The sequence below is a fragment of the Eucyclogobius newberryi genome, unplaced genomic scaffold (assembly GCF_026437365.1).
Source record: "Eucyclogobius newberryi isolate DKJ021-1_F unplaced genomic scaffold, fEucNew1.0.hap1 SCAF_15, whole genome shotgun sequence".
Lineage (NCBI taxonomy): Eukaryota > Metazoa > Chordata > Actinopteri > Gobiiformes > Gobiidae > Eucyclogobius > Eucyclogobius newberryi.
Window position 1 is genome coordinate 26740178 of NW_027315779.1, and position 25672 is coordinate 26765849.

The following is a 25672-nucleotide window of genomic DNA, read 5'->3' on the forward strand; positions in this document are numbered from 1 at the left end:
GGATTATATTCTCCTCGAGACGCCATGAAAAAAAGTGCATTACAGATATTGTGTATTTTCACAATTGGCCAGCAGGGGCGCAATTAATGCCTTCACTTCCTCTTTCTCTTTTATTTTGATGGAACATTTCCTCTCGTGCCGCGATCTTAGCATTAGCGATAGCATCAGCATTAGCATCTCTATTGCTAGGTGACGAAGATACAGGGAGGAGGGGGGGGGGTACGGTGTAAAGTCTAAAGAATAAAGTCTCAAGAATAAAATCTAAATAATAAAGAACAAAATCTAAAGTAAAAAGAATAAAGAATAAAGTCTAAAGAATAATGTCTAAGTGAATGCAGTGTCGGGGCAATCGCGATCAAAACACGGTCGCACAGGTGGCGAGAACCATCATCACCACTACCGCGGCTTTAATTTTAAAGTTTAATCTCGTTGACATTAAGTAAACACCCTGCTGTAGCCAAGATCATTCTTTCACCTCTGCTTATGTAGTCTGGAGTTAAGTCTTGCATTTAAAAAGGTTCAACTGTTGCAAAGGGAGTACAAAGCGTTATAGGGCAGTGCTCTGTGTCAGTGGTGCTTTATTTATAATAACACCGATAGAAGGAGGCCGTTCACTCCACAAGTTCTCCAAGAAAAAAAAGAAAAAGCAACTTTGGGGAGGAGTGAGAGGCAGAAACAGCAGTAGACACACACCAGCTGACCCTGCAGGAGCACAGAGCAAACTGAACGCACGAATGGACTAGCGGAGACACCACACCACCAGCGGAAAACATGACACTGGGAAGAGCGGGGTGACAGGCTACGGTCAAACGGGCTGCAGGCAGTTGACAAAACAAGAGATTTGTGCCCTTCAAAGTACTTGCAGCTGTTCAGGTCACTTGTTCCTGTTCTGAAGAGGAAGCGAGACATTATGCAAGCAAATATACAGCAACAGGTAGAGACTTTATGAACCATTTTGGATGTTTATGAATTGTGAATTAACGTTTAAACAAGAGTTAAGAGTTTGAGAAGACACGAAGAGCCAGTAGGACAAATAATGGTGGTCAGAGTAGACACGCTTGACTGGTTCCAAAGCAGAAGGACTGGCGAGCGCTAACGTTTTGGCAAAATCATCAAGAGGAAGAGCGTGAACACATAGGAAGAGCAAAAGAGGATGTGTCTGGTGAAGGGGTGACGGAAGTGGGGGACATAAAGCTGCTGGGATGGTGCTGTAAGGTTGACTGACTGATCGACGCCATGATTCACAGAAGGTGCATGTTGGAGGTGTAAAAGGGACTGAAGGATGTCTAAGGGCCAAGGACAGCTGGACTCGGCGGAGGGGCCCCAGAACACGGGGCCGGTGGGACTGCAGACACTGTTGGATCTGCTCGTAGGGGTCTACCAGGAGTTTTGTACGTCGCCATTCGCCAGGGAGACGTATGTGTCCAGATTTCTGCAATGGGGTGAGTGTCATTGAATGTACTCGTGCTGGACAGTATGAAAGTCATTCTACCAAACCTGTACCTTTTGATGGGAGGTAGAACAAATAATACTTAGTCATTGCATTTGCAGTTCTTAATGCAAAAAATATAGCTTTTGTTAATTTGTGTGTTAAAATTGCATATTTTGCCATGTCTGAAATCGAATGGTGGCAATTATTTTGTTGGGTTTTCTTTTAATGTCATAACATTTTACTCATAATATACATTTTCTGACAAATAGTTATATTTTCTTTGTACAAAAATGATGTTTGTTTGTGTCCACAATTTTACCATTCTGTCACGTTAGATTAGATGGTTGCGCTACTGTTTCTTAAAATGACAACATTAAGTTATGACGTCACATTATTTTACAATTTTTGTTCTACTTTGCATAGAAAATAAAATCTAAATACCACTTTTGTTAAATATACCTGCTGTACTTTTATAATAATGTGTAGAGCTTTGTGACAAACATTCAAGACAGAGAAATCAGTTTTTGCATACAAACTCTTATATTGATGATGTTATGTTCATTCTAGAATCCATATTTATATTTTCTATGGCACAATTCACTGTTTAACTGTCAGATTGTAACTATTCTGATTGGTTTACGGTTCCTAGTATCTGTCTTATTTGATTTATTCACATAAAACAAAAATTGGCTCGAAGTTCAACATTTTTCTCTGTCAGCATAAATAAACAAACGTGAAATATTCCTTTCACATTAACTTCTTCACATTGTCACAAAGACTGATTGTTGTTGGATAGACAGCCGCAAGATTAATTCAAAAGATGTGTGAGGCCAATCCATGACTAATAATTATTTGTGGATTTTTAGTTTGGACGTTTCTTTCAAAAATCTTTTAAAGAGTTGCACAGAAATGATAAAAAAAAAGTATGTATGTCAAAAAATAATCTAAAAACAACAACATTATATCTAACTTCACACATGTTTTCTTATACAGTCAATGATACCTTTATATGAAGTAACTCATATTATTAGTTGATATTTGAGGGTTAAAGCAAATAGTTAGGCCTGTGTATTTTTGTTTTAGTTCTCTGAATGATCATTTAAATGCATAATCTGTCAACTCAATGTTCCTGATACTGTATGCCACAGTGCTTCTGATGACGCTTTGCTTGATTCAATATTCATTAACCTGACTGTCATGACCCAGTTAAAGATCAAGTTATAAAGTAGAATCAGTGGTGGAAAGTAACATTTGCAAGTATCCGTACTTTACTTAAATGCATTTTACTGTGAATACTTTTACTTCACTACATTTGAGAGCAGGTGTCTGTACTTTCTACTGCACGACATTTCTGAACTGGACTGAAAAGTAAAAGCAATTTTCTTGCTTTCAGACCTGCTGAAATGCCAAAATGTTTCATTTTTTTACCACATTTATGGTGACGTTTGAGTTTCTTGCCCTGACTTTGAGCAAACAAAATTAGGCTTTATAAATGACCAGGAAACTAATTCTGATGACCAATAATCAGGACAATTCATCATAAAGATCGCACTTTGAGGCTTTAATAGTTGTTGCTTTAATAGTCTGTGTGTATATTTTTAAAGGTGTACTTTAATACTTTAATAGATTTTTAATGTGACACTTTTACTTGAGAATACTTAAGAAAATGGACTTCCACAACTGAATAGAATGCTGTTTGACACATATAACTTATAACAAAAAACGATCTTAATTCACCCAAACAAAAGGTTGGATTGTACTGAACACATTTTTTTTCAACAGATAAAATTGTCTTTCACAAATTGCTAATATTTGCTAAAGGCACTAATGAAATGCAACTCAATATATGGTAACACTTTATAATAACCACACTTATTACTGCCTTTGTAAAGCATGAACAAAGACTTAATTTATGATGAACAAATTGTATATTAAACATGAACAAATATGATGAACAAATAGTATATTAAACATAATTCAGGCTTTAGGAGTTATGGTACTAATTACGTAGTGACAAAGCCTTAATCATTCTTAAAAAAGTAATGTTCATTATGTATTAGTATTTATCAAGGCTATTAAAAGTGTAGTTAAATTGTTACTGATGATTAATGCCCTACAGCGGAACGTTTCTGGAGAAGTAAATACATGTAATAGTGCAAATAGGCTACATAATGTGACTTTGTTTAAGATAAAGATAAAACACACTCCTGACCTTCATGATTTGTTCCAAGGTTCTGCTTTTCAACAACTGGTAAACATCATTTTAAATCTATAGTTGTTATCAAAGTTATGATTAAAAGCTATGGACGTAGCTCACTGGTGCATTTTGCTGTTTATCCAAGGTTCAACGCTATTTTATTGCAGTGAACACATTTTGCAAACTGGCTTCGGCAATATGGAGCAATATAAAACATAAAACACCTAAAATACACCTCATAGTTTGAGGCAAGGAGGGAATCTGGCTCATGTTTTCAATTCTAAATGTGTTTACGTCATTTTCAACACAAAATATGTTTTAGTTTTTTTATTTGTCTTATACTAGTACGGTACTGCAAAAGCTCAAGAGCGTTCTAAAAACAATTTGAAAACCCCAGAAAATGTCACATTCTGTCCAGTTTATGATTTCTGTTTAGCCTTTTTGTTCACTAGATTTAGCACCAATTAAATTCAGATTTTCTATACTTTTGACAACTCTAATAACACTCTTTAGACCTGCATACTGGGGCGGACCACCTAAGTGCACCCAATCAGAGAGCTGCTTTCAGCTTGTACTTCTGGGAGACAGTGAATACAGTGCGCAAATTAGATGCAGACAGCACCCATATCGTCTCATTTTTGTCTTAAAGTGCTGCTTTTACAAAATATTTTTTGGTGGAAAACATTGACTAATTTACAAACAAATGAGTTGGGAACCTCAGCTTTAAGTAAGTACGGATAATCCGCATTAACATAATTCAGTTATAGCTTGAAGGTGCTAAAGTTGCAGGTCAGATCTGTGGAGAGGGGACCCCGCTCATTGTAGGAATACATGTATTTCAAAGTGTTTTTAAGAACAATAACATGTGGAATTGAATAAATGAAAATTATGGGCAAAGCAGTAAAAACTTCATGAGGAAAGTTACACAGTTCACCTTTAACTTATAACTGAATATGTTTTATCGTCGCATCTCGCACATAACCGAACAAACAACATATCATTATTTTGAATCAGCGTAGTTAAAAATATTCCCGGTTCGCTTTTGGAATGCTTCTATTCTTGGCCTATGAAACGTTCCATTCCTTACTGATGTGCATGTTTTTAAACGAGCTCTGACGCGGGCTGTGTTTGGATAAAGAGGACGCCAGAGGTATTAACGGAGCGAAGTAAGGTTAAAACTATGTGTCATATGCCAAACAAATTCAAATGAGTGTATTTTTAAAAATGATTACTCATGTAGAATTTATTCCTTATATATATATATATATTATATATATATATATATATATATATATATATATATATATATATATATATATATATATATATATATATTGTCTATTTTATTTTATTATCTTATGTATCTCTCAAATTGTCTATTTTATTTTATTATCTTATTATCAACTTTTTAAAATATGAAAAAAAATGTACTCAAAAACAGAACACAGAACATGACCTGTGAGAAAAAAGACAAACATTAAAAAAAGACAATTACATTTAAATAAAACGCTCAAACTCCAAAACAAACCTGGTCCAAAGTCAGTAAAAATGTGTCCAATTTATCATTTAGTCCAAATGTAATTTCTCCAAATTGCCTCTTTTAAGTGGTCATTCTGTAAAGGTCAAGGTTTTTTTACTTTGCTCCATACAAGTAAAATTGTATAAATGCAACAATAAGATTAGGATAAAGTTCGCCCACAAAGACCGTACGAAAAAGTATTCTCTCAAATATTCTAGCTCGTAACTGCTTTGTTGTTGTTACTTGACTAAAATAGTTGGCTCAATCTCTGCAGTCTGTCTTGAGGCATAAATCTGCTTTTGTCTGTATAAATGTAGAATAAATGCTCAAAGATGCTGTCTAAGTTTGTTGTTGTTGAAAAGATGCTGCGGCATACGATCCCCTCAAACATGATCAAAATAATAATAATAATAATACATTTTATTTGTAACGCACTTTACATTCCAATGGAATCTCAAAGTGCTACATAACAGAGGCTAAAAACAACAAGCAAGTCACAGAGTTAAAACAATAAAACATTCATGATACACACAGATAAATCATAAGAATTTTAAAAGGCTTTTTTAAATAAAAATGTCTTATGGTCTTTTTTAAATGCCTCCACACTCTGTGGGGCCCTCAGGGTCTCTGGCCCTTCCAGAGACACTACCCTAACCCGACTGGAGGACAGAGGACAGGTGACGGCGGCTGGGATTATTGTGCCTTTAATGCTCTAAATGGAGTTCTGTGCGGTCAGTGTGAAATATCATTCGGACTGATCACCAGCAAGGTCCCTGTGTTCTCTGATCCAATAGACTGTGAATAGCAGCAATGTCACGCGAGCTAACACTGGTGCTGCCGTTTAGACCACCACGACTGTGAGTGCAGCGTTTACACTCTTCATCTGACTCACTGTAAATGTGCATCCACTCTAACTTTACTGTAACTCTTTGAATGCCTCATGTTGGGTTACCATGCTTTGTAGGGACATTTCATTGACTTACATTCACTCCCTGGAGACTGATTCTAAAATGAACCAAAAATTGCACTTTAAAGGCGCTGTACCTGATTTGGCTTATCTTAAAAATGTACAAAACAAGTAAAAAAGTACTCACTTTTCTAACACATCCCCAGCATCTTAATTATTCATAATGATCACAACTTCCAGAAGCAACTTTCAGAAGGTAAAACGCTCTAACAAGCAGACAGCACACAGCAGATTAGTTTTGACCCAGCGAGCTGCTTTTACTATATATCTGTACTGGGACAAAACACATTTACTGCACATGACAAGGTGCAGCCACTTTAAATGAGACAAGTAATGTTAAATGTACTTTTATGAGCTTCTAACTAGAGACCGGCAATGGGCGGGATTTCCAACTACAACTTTTGACTACTTTTATTCTTGTTATAACAGTATTTCTTCATCATTAGTTTACTCTAAATGCCTGACTGATTCATGCACGTTTGAGTATATTCTGTATTGTCATACATTTGAGGCTCGAGCGCTCAGAAACTCAAAGTTTCTTGTTACAACACCATCTCCTCGTCATTAGTTTACTCAAAGTTATATTTTGAATTGATTCCTGCATGTTTGAGTGATCCTGTATCGTCCTGCAACTGTTTTCACCTACCCCCTATCCCCGCCCACTGCACTATATTATGCTGCTGACCAAGTACTCCAAAAAAGTCAGACTCCAGGCCGTACGTGTTGGGGTAAAAAATGTCATGTTGTAATTTTTTCGACAGTCAACATTGCAGTTTAATTCTTTATAATCTGTGTAAGTCATAGTTTAAAGACAACTATATGTTTGTACTGGGATTGTGCTTTTGTCAGCAGTATAGTTCTAATCTAAGACACCCGTGAATCCGGCCTGAATGTGTCCTCTGCGTTTGTTTTGGTCTCTGACCCCAGCAGCTGCTCCATCGCACAGGGATGTAATACGACGTGTAATAATGAGTCCAATGTTCTATGTATTTATTCATGTTGACTTCGACTTTTGAGAACAAGACGACCCAAAGTGCACTTTCGGGAATGATCGAAAAGTTGAAAACCCTTTTTGGTCATGTGTTCGTAGTAGAATAGACTATGAAAAATGCATTGTTTGATTTGGAGCTTGTATCGTAAAAAGCTTCATCGGGTTCAAAACAAATCATTCGTCAGTGTTACGTCACAGAGTTATTGTTTGTGTGGTTCATATTTCCACAAGGACAGACAAGAGATCTAAATTGTGTGAAATAAAATGATTAAATAATGTGACTCATAGTTCATTTGACTCACAAAGCAAAATGAAAAGATACATTTTTGAAATTGAATTACTAGAAAAGCACTTTACAATTGGTTTATTAATTACTCAACATATGTTCTTCATTATTTTAGTAATAATAAGTAATAATTGTATATTTTTTTAATATATTTTTACTCTGCCTGTTCATTAGAGTTGGCTTTGTATTTAGACAAGAAACCCTTCCTACAATCAATAAGGAAGAAGTACAATAATATGCACTTAAACAATCTTGAATCACAAAGATACACAACCCGACAGCGCAGTTACATTTTTTGTGTGTGTTTTTTTGTTTTTCAATTTAAAACAGCTCAAATATTATGGAATTGAATTGGTTGTAGATAAAACGTTCATCTTTCCATGTCATTTCGCATAACCTCGAATGATGAGTTGTACGGACTGGATTACACGGTACAAGAGAGAATGATTATTAATATTGTGTCAGACATTAGCTTCTGTTAAACCTGAGGCCCGTCCAATCAGTGTGCTGTCCCCGCGCAGGGCCGTGTCTAGCCTTTAGGGGGCCCAAAGTAAGGCATAGCTTAGGGAGCCACAAGTTGGATAAACTACGATGCAGATTCCTAATTCCAGCAACTGAGGCTCAACTACTCAGAAAATCCCTGTTTTCACCTACCCCCTATCCCCGCCCACATCCCTGTGCTTAGTTAAGATCTGGAAAATGAAAAGATGGCACGTGATACATAGAGAGTTCTAAAATGTCATGAGCCACTGATGCAAAAAAAACATGCCATTACTAACTGAAGCAGAATTAAAGGTATAACAAAGTAAAATATAATTAAAAGTACAATAAAATAAATATTACATTAGATCGAAATGTAATAATTAGAAACTCCCTTCAAGAACAAAATGCACAAAATAAAATAAAAAATGTAAGGTGCACAAATATCAAGAAAACATAGATTTTTATTGTGTAAAAATAGTGTAGTACTTTTTGTTAGTGATGGGCGAATTGATACCAAATATAGATGTATTGATACTGACAGAGGTATCAAAAATAATTGAAAAGTTCTCATGCAAAAATGTTGATATATCCAAAGAAGGGGATTTAAAAAAAAAGATTATTATCATTATATCGTATTTAAGTTTTCTGCACATTTATTTAGCTTAGTTCAAGTTGGGGTGGAAAGAAACAAATGAAAGCCAAGGTAAAATCCTTTATAGTTGAGGAGTTTGAATGCATTTTAATACAAAACTCACTGGTATCGGATCAGTATCATAAGAGTGTAATTTGGTATCGGATTGAATTTAATAAAAGAAAAGTCACTGGTATCGTCCACTTGTCTTCCAAACAACTCTTCAAACATTAAGCAAGCAAGATTAATCCTGTATGTAAAACAATTCAACATTTAGTGGTAAATGTCAGAAAAGAAAAAGATGCCCAGAAAGACAGGAAAACAACAATCGAAGTTATGCGGATGACATCACAGTATTTTGAATTTAGCAGTTTTTCAATAAATGGTGATAGTGATGACATTTTCTCCTGTAAGAGCTCAAAACAGAAGTAAAATAGCTGCGTCTTCCAAATATTTAGTTTGTATTTGACATCTACCAAAGAAAGTAAAAACAAAAAACAGTAGTAGAAAACCCGATAAACAACAGGGACACAGCAGCTACGCTCACTTTCATCACTGACACAGACTTTGGGATCACACACAGATGAACTGACGAACTTTCTCTCCTTAAATATATGTTTTTGTGTTGAAGTGTCCTTTATCTCCCCCTACCATGAGCAAACGAGCCAGTAAAGCTCTGCGCAGCCGGAGCAACAAAAGAAAAACGTATACATTCTACGTATAAAGTTCATTTGTGCGAAACGACAGCTCCACGGGCAAAAAATAAACCTAGAATAAGCAAAGAAACACATTTCAGCAGTTGTGCGGCCCATCATTCTGCCACTTTCGGATAAAAGAATGTCAGTAAAAAACATTGGCTACGACTATCTTTGTGCCCAGTCCCGCATGCGGCTATAAACGTCTCTGTGTTTGTGTAATCCGAACAGCTCCGTGGCCTGTTGACTCCCTACATGGGCGTCCTATCAGGGCAGGGCATCAGAGCCAGAGTCAACATCCAGAGGAACCAGCCCTACCGACAGTGCCAGGCTCACAACACCATCAGTAACGCACTTGACAGTCTGGCCCCCTGCTTTTCTTGATAGATGTGAAATATTGCTTAATACTGCACATATTTTGGATATTGTGTGAGTGCATTCATGAACTGCATTGAGTCAGCAGCATGTGCAGTCATGAGATATCATCACCAGACAGTGTCGTTATTCATTTGGAGTCACTGTTCATTTTGTAGAGTTCCATCTAGAATCACAGGGAAGACCACATGGCTCCAAACTGTTCTGTTGATTGTGTTCTTAGGTTTAGTATTGGGATTTTAATCCATCTTTTCTCATTTTTGAGAGGACGGTTTTGAATGTAATTTTAAAGCTAGATACTGTAACACATACACATTATGTCTGATTTGTTATGTTTTGAAATTTCTCTCTACTTTTCTGTAATATAGATATAATGTAATGATTGTGAAATAAAGGTCTGTCTTTATTCCCAGTTAGGACTTTGTTCCATGTATTTGATCCATTCTTGAACCAGTTGAACCACTTGTTAGGAGCTGTGGGCACCACTAGAGGGCAGCACCCTGGGGCCCAACATGCAACAACTCCTGTTCATATGGTTAGGTATTATAATCATATATGAAAATGTTTGGTTGTTGCTGTTATGAAAGCACAAACATGACAAAAGAGAAAGTTGTCTAATGCCAGAGTGTGAGGACACAGCTGTGTACTCTGTGTACTCTGGTACTACACACCAGAGCAGCTACAGTGTTTCCTACTCAAAAATGTTCCGTGTCGACTTCAACCAAATGTTTTTTGCTATGTTTTATTGCTGTCAAAAATTTCCTTTGGAATTTATATAACCCAAAAGAGAACATTTTTGCTAATTTTAGAATTGTTTTGTTTTGTATTTACTTGCTCCTGCAACCATAGTCGAGGTGATTTCTGGCAGTTCTGCTGTGTGCTGATAGAACCAGTAACTATAATGAAATATTTGCTGTTAACGTTTCGTTATAACTTGTAAATCTGAGTGATCCTGAGCCAACACTGAACGTTTTTCTTTTCTTTCTGAAGGGCATTATTATTTAAGTTTTTTCAAAGGCTTGGTTGCTTTTTTTCTCTCTGAAAGTCTGACCTTTATTTATGCTCAAGGTGCAGATGTTATTTTTTCCTTTTGTTCATATTGTATTGCAGATGATTTATGATACAATTAGTGGTTAGGAGCATTGTTTAGCCGGTCCAGTGTTTTGCGCGCTCTGCATTGTGCTCGTTTGTTGACCGTCTTAACTGTTCGTGGTTGACCTGCTCTGACACGTCCTCTGCGCTTGTCATTGTCTGCTCGAGCCAACACGACTAAGCTTGTTTATATTCACAGCACTATTCTAAGTCATATGCTAGCTTGCTCTATCAAAATGTCAACGCTACAACGGTGGCCAAGCATACAGTAGAGCAGGGGGAGAAGAGCTCTTTCCTACTTTTACAATTGTTCAAAGCGCAGGTCGATTGAGGTGTAGCGGAGCGATTCATGACAAAAGTGCTGTTATAGTGTGTAGAATCTATGTTTTATTAGTTCACAAATTGCAGGTGCTAATGCTGAATTAATAGTCGACTCAAAACCACCCTCAGCCACTTGCTTTTCGGTTCGTTTAACTGCATGTAAGCTGGGACAAGACTGGTCCGACAGGGTTTGGGCAAAAGACAAATCGATTTTTGTTTAGCGCTGTCTGACTTTGTTGTGTGTTTTCAAATCTTTAACACATTTTTGTGCCCAATTTCATGCGTTGAAAGTATATGATTAGAAATGCACGTGGTGTATCGCATTTTAATCATCCAGCATAATATGAGGAATTACTAAATTTGATGTAAAGGTATTATTTTATTTGTATTTATTTTTCACTCACTAGTAACGGTTCAGTTTAAACATTTTTTTTTACATTCCCCCCACTTTGTTCCCTTTTTCTCTCTGAATGCAATATTTTTTTTTTCATTTTTATTGTTTATTGCCACAAAAAATGCACAATTTTCTGTCAAGAAATTACACATGAATCAATGCTATTACTTAACAGTCAGAGAACATAATTCAACTTAGAATATTAAACGACACAGAAACGTCAGTCTTTTGTGTGGCTTGCAAGGGAGAGGAAGGCTTAGCCGAGTCAAGATGTTGTAAGCAACCTGAACGACTTTCCAAAATCACTCTCAGCGTTCCTCCCTCTTACAAGTCATTTTATTAAAATCACACATAAAAAGGAGGCGGGTCACATTTCTCATTGGTCAGCTTCACATTAAGGCACTTGTCTTTTACGACTCTTTGGTATTATCTTTAGAGATAAAAACCTTGGTGAATGTTCTACCCATCTGGTCCCCAGGATGGGAGGAACATTCCTCACGGCTGCTTCTACAACATCTTCACACATGTTATTAGAAAAACATGCCTTTCCCTCCCCCCAGGCTAATGATGCAGATAACTTTTAACACACAAATATAATCATATATTTACATTTTATCACATTTCCCTCCTGTTTATCAAAGCATTAGCCCACTTTCTCATATCCGAACACATCACTCTTTTCAGTTTTCAACATGTTTTTCATATTGGTGTGAACATAATACATTTTACACTCAAAGGGTCATGCACATTAATACTTGTCAGTTTCATCTTCTTCTATAGCTACTAAGGCATAACTATGATGCCCTCGGCTTGTGATTGCTTCTTCCACTGTACGTTCTATAGTGTGTCTACACATTGGTATGCAACAACATCCACAAAACACAAAACAGGCAATTATTACCAACAGCGAGGTCAGTACCGGAACCACGATACCAGTCCACCTGCCGAACCAGCTTTCTAACCATTCTGAGATTTTATTGTCTATTCCAGTGTGTTCTTTCATTTTTCTAGACATAGTTCTCAATTGTGACAGAGTGTTTGTGACTGAGCCGTCCGCGGCTGTATTATTAGGAATGAATGTACAACATTGACCTTTGAAAATCGAACAAACTCCTTTCTTTTCAGCTAATAACATGTCTACTGCCATTCGAGTTTGCCACGCCATTAAAGCGGTGTGATGCAACTGTGACCCGAGAGCAAGTCCTAAATTGTGAGTCAGATTAGTCAACCTTTGTAATTGGAAAGACAGATAATTAATTCTGTCCACATTTTTGTGCGGCGTGATGGGAAATATCGCAGAGACAAGCGGAAGGCCCTCAAACCCTGCTGCTATTTGGTCAGCCAGCTTATACTCATCAGGGACTCCTCTGGGTACCCCAATAGGATCTATATACGTAGTATCAGGTGCTACTGGGAGCATACCAGATTGTCCACTAACGTCTCGCCTTGACCTTTCAGTATGGTTCTGGGTGATGCTTGTTATGACCGCGGCTGGCCACAAGAGCGATACATAGGCACAGAGTCCTACTCCCTTTGCTTCCAAGTGTCCTCTCAGCACGGTGTCCCCACACCACCACCATACATCCTGGCGTTGGGTATCCAAGAGACCTCCTCCCGCTATCTGCACAGTTAGGTTACACATATGAACTGGTACATTTCCCATCTTAAGGCATATTTCATTAACTTTGCATGTAGTTATGTTGTAGCAGACAAAAAAGGCGCTTTTAGGTAATGTAAACAATGGCGGTTGCATATTATTTGTCAATTTTGGAAATGCTCTGTCATAATTGGCACATAGTTTATTATTCATGGTTCTGTTGGCTGGGTGTTGGACGCATGTCGTGTTTACATTATCGCATCTACTAATAATAACTGTGGTCGTGCTGTCATGCATATTATGCAATCCTTTCGCAGAGGTCTTGCCACTGCTAATGCTTCTTGTATCCACATATTTGTTGCAATATGTGCACCCGTTGCCATGTATAGAAAGGTGTCTGGCGTTAATTGCTTTTTATTGGTAACTATTATGGATCCCCGCATTGCCCTTCCTACTGTGTCTAGTGTCTGAGCCTGGGCCTGATTGCTTGAGATCGCTACAACACATACAAGAATATGACAGAATGGATCCAGAGCTGGTCCTGGAACCCACCAATACAGTCTGAATACTTCACATTCTGTCTTATTTTGATGATTGTGTAGATTTACCGTTATTAACACATTACCACAAGTCTGAGCCATTTCTATTTTACCTTTCCATCTTTGTGCGGTGGCTGTAGTAGCGTATGGCTCCCATGATTTTCCTGAATATGCCATTGTGTTTTCCCAGCTACTATCTTGCTGCCCCACCATCATATACATTTCATACTCTTCTACATCAATTTGATCACTTATTTTCTTCCCCCTGTATTTCAGATCTGCGTATGGAATTTCAAAAATGTATGTTTCATTCACAGGTATACACAATTGTGGCATCCAAGTGGATGCTGATCTATTAGAACATGGGTTGGGTGCCCAGAGTACCTTTGGCTTGCTGTTTGTTCTCTCACATGGTCCCGACTGTCCGATGCATAATACAGGTGTCAGCACCCATATTACCGCCGTCGCTGCGATGATGATAACACGTACGTCTTTTTGCTGTCTCTGGCTCCCGTTCATTGTAGCAGAGTGTAGCACTTTACGCGCTGTGGCCTCTGTGTTCACTGCATACAAAAATGAAGAATACACTGAAGTCCTGCGTCTTGTAGATCTTATGGATCTGCCGCTGTGTTGTCCGGCGCTGTGTTGTCCGGCGCTGTGTTGTCCGGCGCTGTGTTGTCCGGCGCTGTGTTGTCCGGCGCTGTGTTGTCCGCCGCTGTGTTGTCCGCCGCTGTGTTGTCCAGACATTTCTCTCACTTTCCCATGAGAGCACCCATGTTCTCGTCCCTCCAATGGTCGGTGTGAGGACGACACGGTGTGGCTCCGTCCACTGGCTGTCCCACTTGGATCGTCTCTGTAAACACCACATCTCCAACACGTTCTGCTGCGGTAATAAACAAAGTCTTTTCGACAGTTCAGTGTATTTCAAACAGTTTTCTTGTTTACAATTTTTTTTTTAGTAATTATTGATTCGGAACATTTGTTTACACATACATCCCCCCTTTTGATAAATGGCTTTGCCCATTTGTCAAACTTCTACATAATTCTACATTTAAACAAAATTCAATAATCCAGATAGTTTACAACGTTCACTAATCCAAGATGTAATCAAGGAAGAGATGGAATTGCGTCTGTCACTCCAACTCCGCAATGTCACCTCTTGACCTTTCACAGTTCAGTGGTCACATCCCTGGCTGAGCCCCTCCTTCCACGGCGCTGGGCCCCCCCTGTGTGTCTGTAATCCGTCTATGTGTCTGTTATCCGACACTGCCCTAACCTATCTGTTTTACCACCATTTGTTTCAAACTCCAAATGTTTCAAACTCTAAATGTTTCAAACTCTAAATGTTTCAAACTCTAAAAGTTTCAAACTCTAAATGTCTGGTCTCCACGTGTGCGCGCGTATGTATGTATGTATGTGTGTGTGTGTGTGTGTATGTATGTGTGTGTGGGTGTGTGTGTGATTCAAATACATCAAACAATAATAATTATCTCAATAATTCCCCCGTTGAGCCGGCCATAAGGGTCAGTTCACAACTTTGAATTCTTCACATAATTAACAATTTCACATCTCCTCTGTGGGTGTGGCCTAAATAAAGTCACACATCTAATGTAATATGTTCTAATCTTCTATATGTGCTTCAGGTGAGTTTCAAACTCAATCTCTCACACCTGCTCATGTGGTGCTTTACAAACATTGTGTATTAGTTTGTTCTAGCAAGTCTATATGTGTATTAAAAATCAAAATGATCCTAAACCTTCCCCTTGTCCATAAGGCACATCATTTTATCAGTCTAACCATCTCTTGCCTCCGTCCTGAGTCCTATAATGTTTAAGTCCTATTATCACTGGTTTTCATAACTTCTATAGCGTCTAAATTTAGATGATATTGTCTAATTTAAATCTATTCAATTCTTGATTGAATCTCAACAATCCTTCAGGTATTTACTTTAGAATGTCAAATTCTTTCCCTGTTAATTTTAACTTTTCCTATTACCCATCACGTCAACCCCCCCTGAGGTGGTGTTGCTGTTAATTGTCACTGATACGTAAAGATAACGGACATCTTGTCCATCCTGTCCTCTTGCTAATCTGCTTTCTCCCTTCTCCTGTGTTTTCCCAGTCTTTAGCTCGTCTGTTATCTTTGACTATCTGTCCCATATCCTCCCACCTGGCATTGTTTGCTTTAGTTAATGGCAGATGCCGTTTTTCCTGGGAGGACATTAGCAATGTTACGTTTTCACTCACGTCTACATCGCAATACGAGGTTCCCTCATGATAATACAGATTAGTTATTGTAATAATCTGCGGACCTAGTTTATTCACAGCTTCGTCGTAAGTCATGTCTGGTCCTGGTGTGGCTTTGTAACGCAACGTCATTTGTAACTGATCTCGCTTTCTAATGTCACGGGGGCTGGTTGTGTTTTCTTTTGCCAATGTCAACAGTGTGGTTACTATTTCTCCTGAGTCACCTGTAGGTAAATCTAGTGTCCATGAATAGTATGGCAATCCTGTCCGTTCTGTGACATATGCTCCGCTGATGGGTTCATGTAACGGGTGTTTTATAACGGTCATTGTCCCGTCTGTCAGAGGCACTATTGCCATTTCTAGTGCTGTTGTTAGGTCTCTTCCTAAAAGATTATGCGGACACTTTGAATCCATCACAGCTGTTAATAAAATTTCTTCCCCTGTCTCTTCCCACCTAAATTTAGTAGGTACACTCAGTGGATTTCTTTTTGTTTGTCCATTTGCTGATATCATCTTTACTACAGCCTCCCCTGGTGCAGTCACACCTACACTGTCCGTTCTGCTCCTGTGTCGACTAAGAATATCAGTAATTTCCCATTTACCCATATCGTCACTTCAGGCCTGTGTTTATAGTTGACATATTCTAAATTTAAAAACATTTCTGTCTCTTCGTCCCCCTCATTCTTTGTCTGTTTCTTGTCCAAGCCACCCTCCTTTGTCCTGCACTCACTTTTCCTATCTAGTCATGCCTCTTCCTCTTCTTCACTATCCTCCTCAGTTCTTCTCCTGTCCCTCTTTTTGTGGCATTTATTCGCCACATGTCCAGTTTTGTGACAGAGAAAACACTTTCCCAATTTCCAATCCTCCTCTCTTTGTTCCTCTCTTTTCTTATCTCTATATCCCCCTCTGTAACCTGTTTTTCCCCTTGCTCCCCTCTTTCCTACGCTTGTCTGGACGCATTCTTCTAATGGCACCATAACATACGCCTCTGTTAATTTACTTTTTTTCTGTTTTTCTTTTTCCACTGATTCTGCATGCACTGCTTGTTCTGTGAACTGTTCGAGTGTTCCTGTTGCCATATGTACATCATTTTTCTTCAGCCACCATTGGATTTGGGGCTTAAGTCCGTCCATTACTGCTCTTTTCAACTGCTGCTGATAAACGCTATCAGCCGCTGCGTCTTCTGGGATTCCACTGTTATCTTTAAATATCCCCGTAAGCCTGCATCTAAACTCTTGAACTGTTTCTCCATCCCCCTGTTTAGTTTGCGCTATCTTCAGGTAATCCGCCGGCCTCGTAAAATGTGCCCTTGCCCTGCCCCAAACTCCCCCTCCTGCTCCTTCTTGCACTCTGGCCATTGTCGTAGCCCCATCCCCCGGTACATCATTATATGGTCTAGCTACTCCTGCATTAAACGGATCCCAATTCCCCTTTAATTGTATCCAATGAAGGCCCAGAAGTTGCATTAGGACCTGTTGTATTTCTGCCTCATTTAGTCTGTACTGTGTTGTCAGGAGTGATAATTCATTAAGACATCTATCAATGTGTACATTTCGTTTCGTTACTCCTTCTAGAGCGGCCTTAACGTCACCTAAAGTCCATGTCCTGTACACGTATGTCGTCCCTCCCGCCCCGTCTGGGACTTCAATTGCTGGATATGCCTCTGCTGTTGAATATTCCTCACAGTATCTTTGAGGTTTCTTTAAACTTTCACGATCCCGCAACACTCTGCTCGATCCTTCCTTAAATGGATCAGCCTGCACTAATTTTGCTCCCTCTGGGGCATAATCTACGGGAACACTTAACGTAGGTAGTGCTGGATACAATTTTGATACTGGCTTTGGGTAAGTATTATATGGAGGAGGACTTTGTTCTACCGGTAATTTTGCTTCCCAATTTTGAGCTCTTTTCTGTTGTCTAAAAGTTGACACACTCTCTTCGTCATGTGAATGTGCCTCTACTGCTTCCTGGATTTCCCCTGGTCCTGGTCCCGCCTCCTCCCCCGGCACCAGCAGTGGGGGTTGTCGCTGCGGCCAATTTTCCCCAATATTATCTTCTTTTCTAGCAACTGCAAAAATACCGGTTCTTTTTTCCAGTATTTCCTTTCTTTCTGCTCGTGATCTGGATTCTTTTAACCAGGCCTGAGCGGCTATTATCTGTTTTCCTGGGTTTTGTTTAGTTCTTCCCTTCATGCCATCATGAGTTATCAACCCTCCCATTAATCTTTCTGTCGCTTCTACTCCTAAAGTCCCATTAAACCCGTATTTCTTCCTCCATTTTTGGAGAAATTTTACAGTTTCTGGATTATACTTGCGCATTCATTCAGCATCTGTCAGATCCTCATCTCTTTTGACATTTCTTTTGTCTTTTGGTCTTACAGTTTGGGGTGACAATTCTGGCTCCATCATTATTTGGTCTCGGTCGTCTGAGAGAGATGCTACTTGCTTTACAGTCACGGTTAATGTCAAGCTTCTAGAGAAATTCCTTATTAGATTTCTCCGGACATAAACGTGGTGTTTAAGATTCACCCGTGACTGCAAATTTTAGATCTCTCAGAATAACGCCTTGTGACCCTTGTATGATTAATTGTGATTCACACTTGTTAGTTAATCACTTATTAATCCTCATTCACACATTCACACTTCTCTCTTACTTACTTCGCTCGTGCACAGCGCTTACATTCACACATATTTCCTCAGTAATATTAAACTGGGTATTTCCTCAGTAATACCTAAACTGCGTATTTCCTCAGTAATATGAAACTGGGTATTTCCTCAGTAATACCTAACTGCCTAAAATATTTCCTCAGTAATATTAAACTGGGTATTTCCTCAGTAATACCTAACTGCGCATAAAAGCATACAATATTTTTCCAGTAAATATCAAACTAAATGCATAAAACGTTTTATGGCTAACTCTTTTTCACACAAAATTTTTCTGACCTCTTTGTCGTCTGTTCTCCGCTGACTCGAAACGACGGGCTGTCCTCGCGGAGAATGAGGTGCGATGGGCGGCCACGGGAAAAGTGGACTTCTTTCAGCTGTGCACAGACTTCACCGATTCACCCGTCAATCTCCGCGAAGGGCAGCTGGTCGTCCGGCTCGATAGGACCACTAAATGTCAAGAAATTACACATGAATCAATGCTATTACTTAACAGTCAGAGAACATAATTCAACTTAGAATATTAAACGACACAGAAACATCAGTCTTTTGTGTGGCTTGCAAGGGAGAGGAAGGCTTAGCCGAGTCAAGATGTTGTAAGCAACCTGAACGACTTTCCAAAATCACTCTCAGCGTTCCTCCCTCTTACAAGTCATTTTATTAAAATCACACATAAAAAGGAGGCGGGTCACATTTCTCATTGGTCAGCTTCACATCAAGGCACTTGTCTTTTACGACTCTTTGGTATTATCTTTAGAGATAAAAACCTTGGTGAATGTTCTACCCATCTGGTCCCCAGGATGGGAGGAACATTCCTCACGGCTGCTTCTACAACATCTTCACACATGTTATTAGAAAAACATGCCTTTCCCTCCCCCCAGGCTAATGATGCAGATAACTTTTAACACACAAATATAATCATATATTTACATTTTATCACATTTTCACAATTAAATTAGTTACTTAGTTGAAAGTACAGGTATTTGTGTCACCCAAAATGTTTTCAAAGAATCCCAACCAACATAAAGTACAGAGACAGAGGTTGCTAGAAAAAAAAGTGACCAAAACATTGAAATAAAAAAGACCCAAACAAGCGACCGGAGCCTCACAAAAACAATCCCAAAAAAAGAAGCAACTAAGTCAAACATTGTGTTTTGCCGCTATATAAACGCTAATGACATCGGAAATCTGCAATTGCTGAAAAGACAGTTAGTTGCCAGTTGAATAGACTATAAGATTAATATGGCAATGCAGAGACAATCCTTAACAAATAACGAGTTGATTTTCATTTCGGATTCTGCTTTCAAAAACAGTGGATCTCCCATTAGTTACATAGGAGTAGGACCCATAGATCTGCAATTATGTCATCATCAAATTCAACACGAACGCAACAGATTCACTCTAAAGAGCCCTCACCTACGCTTAATGTTGTAAAAACACCTCTAAGCTTGTTTTTGCAAAGCGGTCCCTCTCTTCTCACCGTTTATACTGATGCCCCTCTGACACACTTTTCGTCCCACGGATCAGAGGCGGCGGAACGATAATAAAAACATAAGGCTGGAAAATATGCCAGGATTCCTGAATAACGGCTGCTATTTTTAGGAGCATGCGGACTCAGACAGTCGTTGTCCGAGAGGAACTCCCTTTATGGCAAGCGAGTCACATCTTCACTGGAAAATATTGGAATGTAGACCAGGGCCGTTTCTAGATACGGGAAAGTCATGCAAATGCTGTATCAATAATTCTAACTGATGGTTTGTTAAAGGGGCATGCATGGGCCCCCTAGAGCGTTGTGTGCAAGCGGACTGCTTTAAAGGCTCTGATGCTGACAAATAAATAATGAGAATTTTCTTTCCATAATTAGGTTGCAACAATTGCCAAAAATAGAATGTACGCTGTGGCATTTTCGGAGAAACCAGCTGCATGAAAATATGAAGTTTGTTTATATGGAGTATTGGGAAATTCTGTCTTCTGAATGTCAAGGTTATAAACAGCGTGGTAAAATAAAAGTTTATTTATGATTTCTTATTATCCCACAGCTGAGCCTCTGGTCCGACAAGTGAAGAGAACCAGGATCAAGAGGGAGGACTTTCATATCCTGAAGGTGATTGGACGAGGGACATTCAGCGAGGTGAGACTTGATATTAACATTAGAGTTAGCCAGTGTAAACAAATGACTCTGTTTATTATGCTTCCTATGCCATTTCCGACGATGAAAAAGCATAACCCTTGCTGCTGTTAAATGATAAATTCTTGAAATAGGCCTAACTAATCTTTCAAAACAAATGATTTAATGCGGTCTGTGCAAAAATAAGCACCTGACTGCTTTATTTCCCCCAATTGTGATTATTCCAGTCACAATATATTTATAAGACCCAGAAAATAATAATCTTGACAATTTTAGAAACAAAATTATACATTTTTTGTTTCAATAAAAAACCCAAACAAATGATCAGAATCAGAATCAGAAAAGTTTTATTGCCGTTGTCAACATTGGCACTTGTTTTGGTGATTTGGTGCAACATAAAACAATGAACAATTATAAAAACAAGATATATAAAATCAAATAGCATTGAAGAAAACACATTTAAATTTACTATAAGATAAAAAAAAAAGGTTTACTATGTACACAGAATTTACAGTTAAATTTACAGATGTAGTGCAGAAAGTGAACAGTGCAGTAGCTCAGTGGTAGAGTGCTCGTCTTCTGATCCAAAGGTCGGCGGTTCGACTCCCCGCTCAGTCAGAGCGGTCAGATCCACTGGCCCGCAGGTTGGCGGTGCGATCGCAGCTGCCTCATGTGAATACTGCCGTTGTGTCCTTGGGCAAGACACTTAACCCAACTTGCCCCCCAGTGTCTGCGTATATCTGGGGTGTGAATGTGTGTGTGAATGGGTGACTGGTTCCTTGATGTAAAGCGCTTTGAGTACCTTGACGGTAGAAAAGCGCTATATACCATTTGCAGTGAGTGATTGATTAAATTGTGGTTGAAGTGACAATGTTTAGGAAGTGTTCATAAGTCCAACCGCAGAGGGAAAGAAACTGTTCGAGGTTCTGGTCAGGATGGACCGTAGCCTCCTGCTTGAGGGGAGTGGCTTTTACTTACAAATTGAATTGGTCTTTTATTTTATAGTTTAATAAAATCAGTTGTGAGAAATTGTTAGCTCAGCCAACCCCCTGCGGTGCACATTAACCATTGTTAACTTGCATATTTCAAACACTTACTACCATCAAGATGATTTTGTTTAGTGATTCAGTCTCAATTACAATCTAATCCGGCAATAATATTTTATACATGTCGCACGATATTGTTATTGCTGCTTTGTAGGAATCAAATTAAAACAACGTTTTGGACCTCACTACAGGTCGCAGTGGCCCGAATGCGTAGCACTCAGCAAGTCTACGCTCTGAAGATCATGAACAAGTGGGACATGCTTCAGCGAGGAGAGGTACAAATAGAGTTTGAATTATTATGCTTTATGCCTACAAAGTACTATTCCATAAATTGAAAATAGCTGTATAATTTTGTGCATTGTGAATGTACTTGGTGATAATAACTTGGTAAAAGCTGCCAATCAGTGCTATCTGCCCTTCATATGATGAAATGTATTTGCAGACGGCATGTTACCAGGAGGAGAGGGAGGTGCTGCTCAGAGGAGACAGGCGCTGGATCACAGAGCTGCACTATGCCTTTCAGGACGACAACTATCTGGTATGGACCTGACCTTTTCAAACGTTTAGCATGGCAATGGATAATCTAACGGCCCACATATGGTTATAGATATAAGATAAGAGAACCTTTATTTGTCCCACAATGGAATAATTCCACAGATTAGGCACAGAAATACAGATTAGGAACAGAAGTGGAATAACAAAAACCGACAACTCACTTAAAAATAATAAGTAAATCTGATATAAATATAAGTTGATAAACTTTTTTTTAATAAAAATAATAGAATAATCACACTGTTGTTTACAGTAATTGGCTGATTTATGGACAGAAAATATTGCACCAGAGATGACATTATGTCACAGTATTGCACATGAATTATAGAAGCTGAATGACACATGTTCAGGGCTAACAGTGTTCATTGTAGAGCAGACCTGGGCAAACTAAGGCCCGCGGGCCACATATAATCCGGCCCGCCAAACATGCCAAGTAAAAAATAAAAATAAGTTTTTTTTTTTCATTATTAAAAAAAATAAATAAATAAATAAATAAATAAATAAATAAAATATATATATATATATATATATATATATATATATATATATATATATATATATATATATATATATATATATATATATATATATATATATATATATATATATATATATATATATATTGGCTCCAGGGGCAAGATGTGGCCCTCGGCATGTTTTAATCTGGACCCAAGAGAGATCTTAGTTTATATTTTTTAACTCTCTGCAACATCTGCACTTGTATCCTTAATAAAAATGACATGAAATGAATTAAATTATATATTCAATAGCCTATATTTGACAGAAAAGTGATATTTTATATTTAATATATATATATATATATATATATATATATATATATATATATATATATATATATATATATATAATTTTTTTCACATCAATGATCGCGGGCCGGCCCTCCACTACTTGCCTGGATTCTCATATGGCCCTTGGAGGAAAATAATTGCCCACCCCTGCTCTATAGCCTAACACAGTACATATAATACATTAAGTAACATAGTTTCTTAATGTATTTATACTCACTCAGTGTGAACCCTGGGCCTGTTTAGATGAACGCAATGCTGATATCCTGGCAGGAATGGAAGAAAATGGAAGAAATCAGTTGTTTAACAGTGTTTTTGTTGTGTGAAACCCAAATCCGTTGTTTAATAGTGCTTTTGCTATGTGAAACCCAAATCTGTAGTTGTACAGCACTTTTGTTGTATAAAACCCAAATATATAGTTTTACAGTGCTTTTGCTGCGTGAAACCCAAATCCGTAGTTTTACAGTGCTTTTGTTCGGCCCTCAGAGGCGACTGTTGTTGTGATTTTGGGCCTTACAAAAATAAACTGATTTGATTTGTTGTGTAAAACCCAAATCCATAGTTTTACAGTGCTTTTGTTGTATAAAACCCAAATCCATAGTTTTACAGTACTTTTGCCACATGGAACCCAAATCCGTAGTTTTACAGTACTTTTCCTGTGTGAAACCCAAATCCATAGTTTTACAGTACTTTTGCTGTGTACAACCCAAATCCGTAGTATTACAGTGCTTTTATTGTATAAAACCCAAATATATAGTTTGCAGTGCTTTTGCTGCATAAAACCCAAATCCGTAGTTTTACAGTGCTTTTGTTGTATAAACCCCAAATCCGTAGTTTTACAGTGCTTTTGTTGTATAAAACCCAAATGCATAGTTTACGGTACTTTTGCTGCGTGAAACCCAAATCCGCAGTTTTACAGTGCATTTGATGTATAAAACCCAAATCCATAGTTTTACAGTACTTTTGCTGTGTGAAACCCAAATCCGTAGTTTTACAGTGCTTACCTGTGGTGGACTTGGTCTGAACCTTGTCTTGACCATATATGGACTCTTGTCCGTTTCTTTCTTACACTCTGATTGGCCATGTAACTATGATGTCATAAAGCCCAATATGCTCCGCCCCTATATAAGGCCTCTCATTCTCGTGTTGAGTCAGTTCAGTGGAGATTCACCTGTCTGATGTCTGCCATGTTGGTTTGCTGTTATACTATGGATGCATTGGATGTACAGGCTGTGGCTGGCAGCAGTGAAGCCTTCTTGGACGACACTAATACTACGGAGGCATGGGATGTAGACGCTATGCTAGCCAGCATAGAAGCCATGATGGACGGCACTGTCAGTACGAACACTGACAGTGAAATAAACAATTCCTACTACTGCTGATTAGGGCTGACCTAAATGGTAAAAGGATTGATGCTGGGAAATTGGCTAAAGAGCTAGATCAGGGGTGGGCAAACTACGGCCCGCGGGCCACATAAGGCCCGTTTGTCTTTATAATCCAGCCCACCAAACATGCCAAGTATTTTTATTTTTTTGCCCTTAGGCATCTGTCTGCACTTGTATCCTTAATAAAGATGATGTGAAATAAATTAAATAATATATTCAATAGCCTATATTTGACAGAAAAGTTATATTTTATTTTTTTTACCTCTATGATTATGGGCCGGCCCTCCGCTATTTGCCTAGATTCGAATATGGCCCTCGGAGGAAAATAATTGCCCACCCCTGTATGTAGAGTCTGACAGCAGCAGGGAAGGAAAGACCTATGAAACCTCTCCTTCACACAGCGAGGGTGGATCAGTTTCTCACTGAAGCTGCTCTCCAGAGCGGACAGAGTGTCCTGCATAGGGTGAGACTCATGGTCCAGCATAGATGTGAGTTTAGCCAGGACCCTTCTGTCCACCACCTCCTGCACCGAGTCCAGAGCACAGCCAAGGACGGAGCTGGACTTCTTGATGACTTTGTCCAGCCTCTTCTTCTCCCTCTCTGTGATGCTGCTGCTCCAGCAGGCCACACCGTACAGGAGGGCTGAGAAGGTCTTAAGGAGTGGCCCTGTCACTCCAAAAGACCTGAGTCTCCTCAGGAGGTAGAGCCGACTCTGGCTCTTCCTGTACAGTGCGTCTGTGTTATGAGTCCAGTCCAGTTTGTGGTTCAGAAGAACACCCAGGTACTTGTATGAGTCCACTCTCTCAATGTCCCTGGATGTTCACTGGTGAGGGGGCAGTGGGGTGGCGTCAGCGGAAGTCCACAACCATCTCCTTGGTCTTCCCCGTGTTGATGAGGAGGTGGTTCCGCTGACACCAGTCCACAAAATCCTGCGCTAGTCCTCTGTACTCCGCATCATCGTCGTCTGTGATGAGTTCGATGATGGCAGAGTCGTCAGAGAACTTCTGCAGGACACAACTGTCCGTGTCATGTCTGAAGTCTACAGTGTAAAGGGTGAAGAGAAAGGGCGCGAGGACAGTGCCCTGGGGCGCCCCCACACTGCAGGTCCGAGTGTCAGACACACAGTCCCGGGCTCTCACAAACTAGGGTCAGTTTGTAAGGTAGTCCAGAATCACTCTGCCAGGTCACAGTCCACACCAGCCGTCTCCAGCTTGTCCCTCAGGAGCAGCGGCTGGATGGTGTTGAAGGAAGATCAAAACATAGAATTCTCACTGCACTGCCAGGCTTCTCCAGGTGAGAGAGAGAGCGGTGCAGTAGGGAGATGACG

The 25672-nt window shown here is 39.1% G+C and overlaps 1 protein-coding gene across 2 annotated transcripts in view; it reads left to right on the forward strand.

The window, feature by feature from the left end:
- The first annotated feature begins 659 nt into the window (after positions 1-659).
- The window catches only part of LOC140361193 (myotonin-protein kinase), a 40284-nt gene continuing 15271 nt past the window's right edge, over positions 660-25672 (forward strand). Inside the window, exons 1-4 of one of the 2 annotated variants that reach the window (XM_072446912.1) lie at positions 660-1442; positions 20468-20559; positions 21794-21877; positions 22045-22140. In XM_072446912.1, the coding sequence (XP_072303013.1) occupies positions 1283-1442; positions 20468-20559; positions 21794-21877; positions 22045-22140 (432 nt within the window). In that variant the 5' untranslated portion in view covers positions 660-1282. The remainder of the gene's footprint in view (positions 1443-20467; positions 20560-21793; positions 21878-22044; positions 22141-25672) is intronic. The other variant, XM_072446913.1, reaches the window with a different exon arrangement.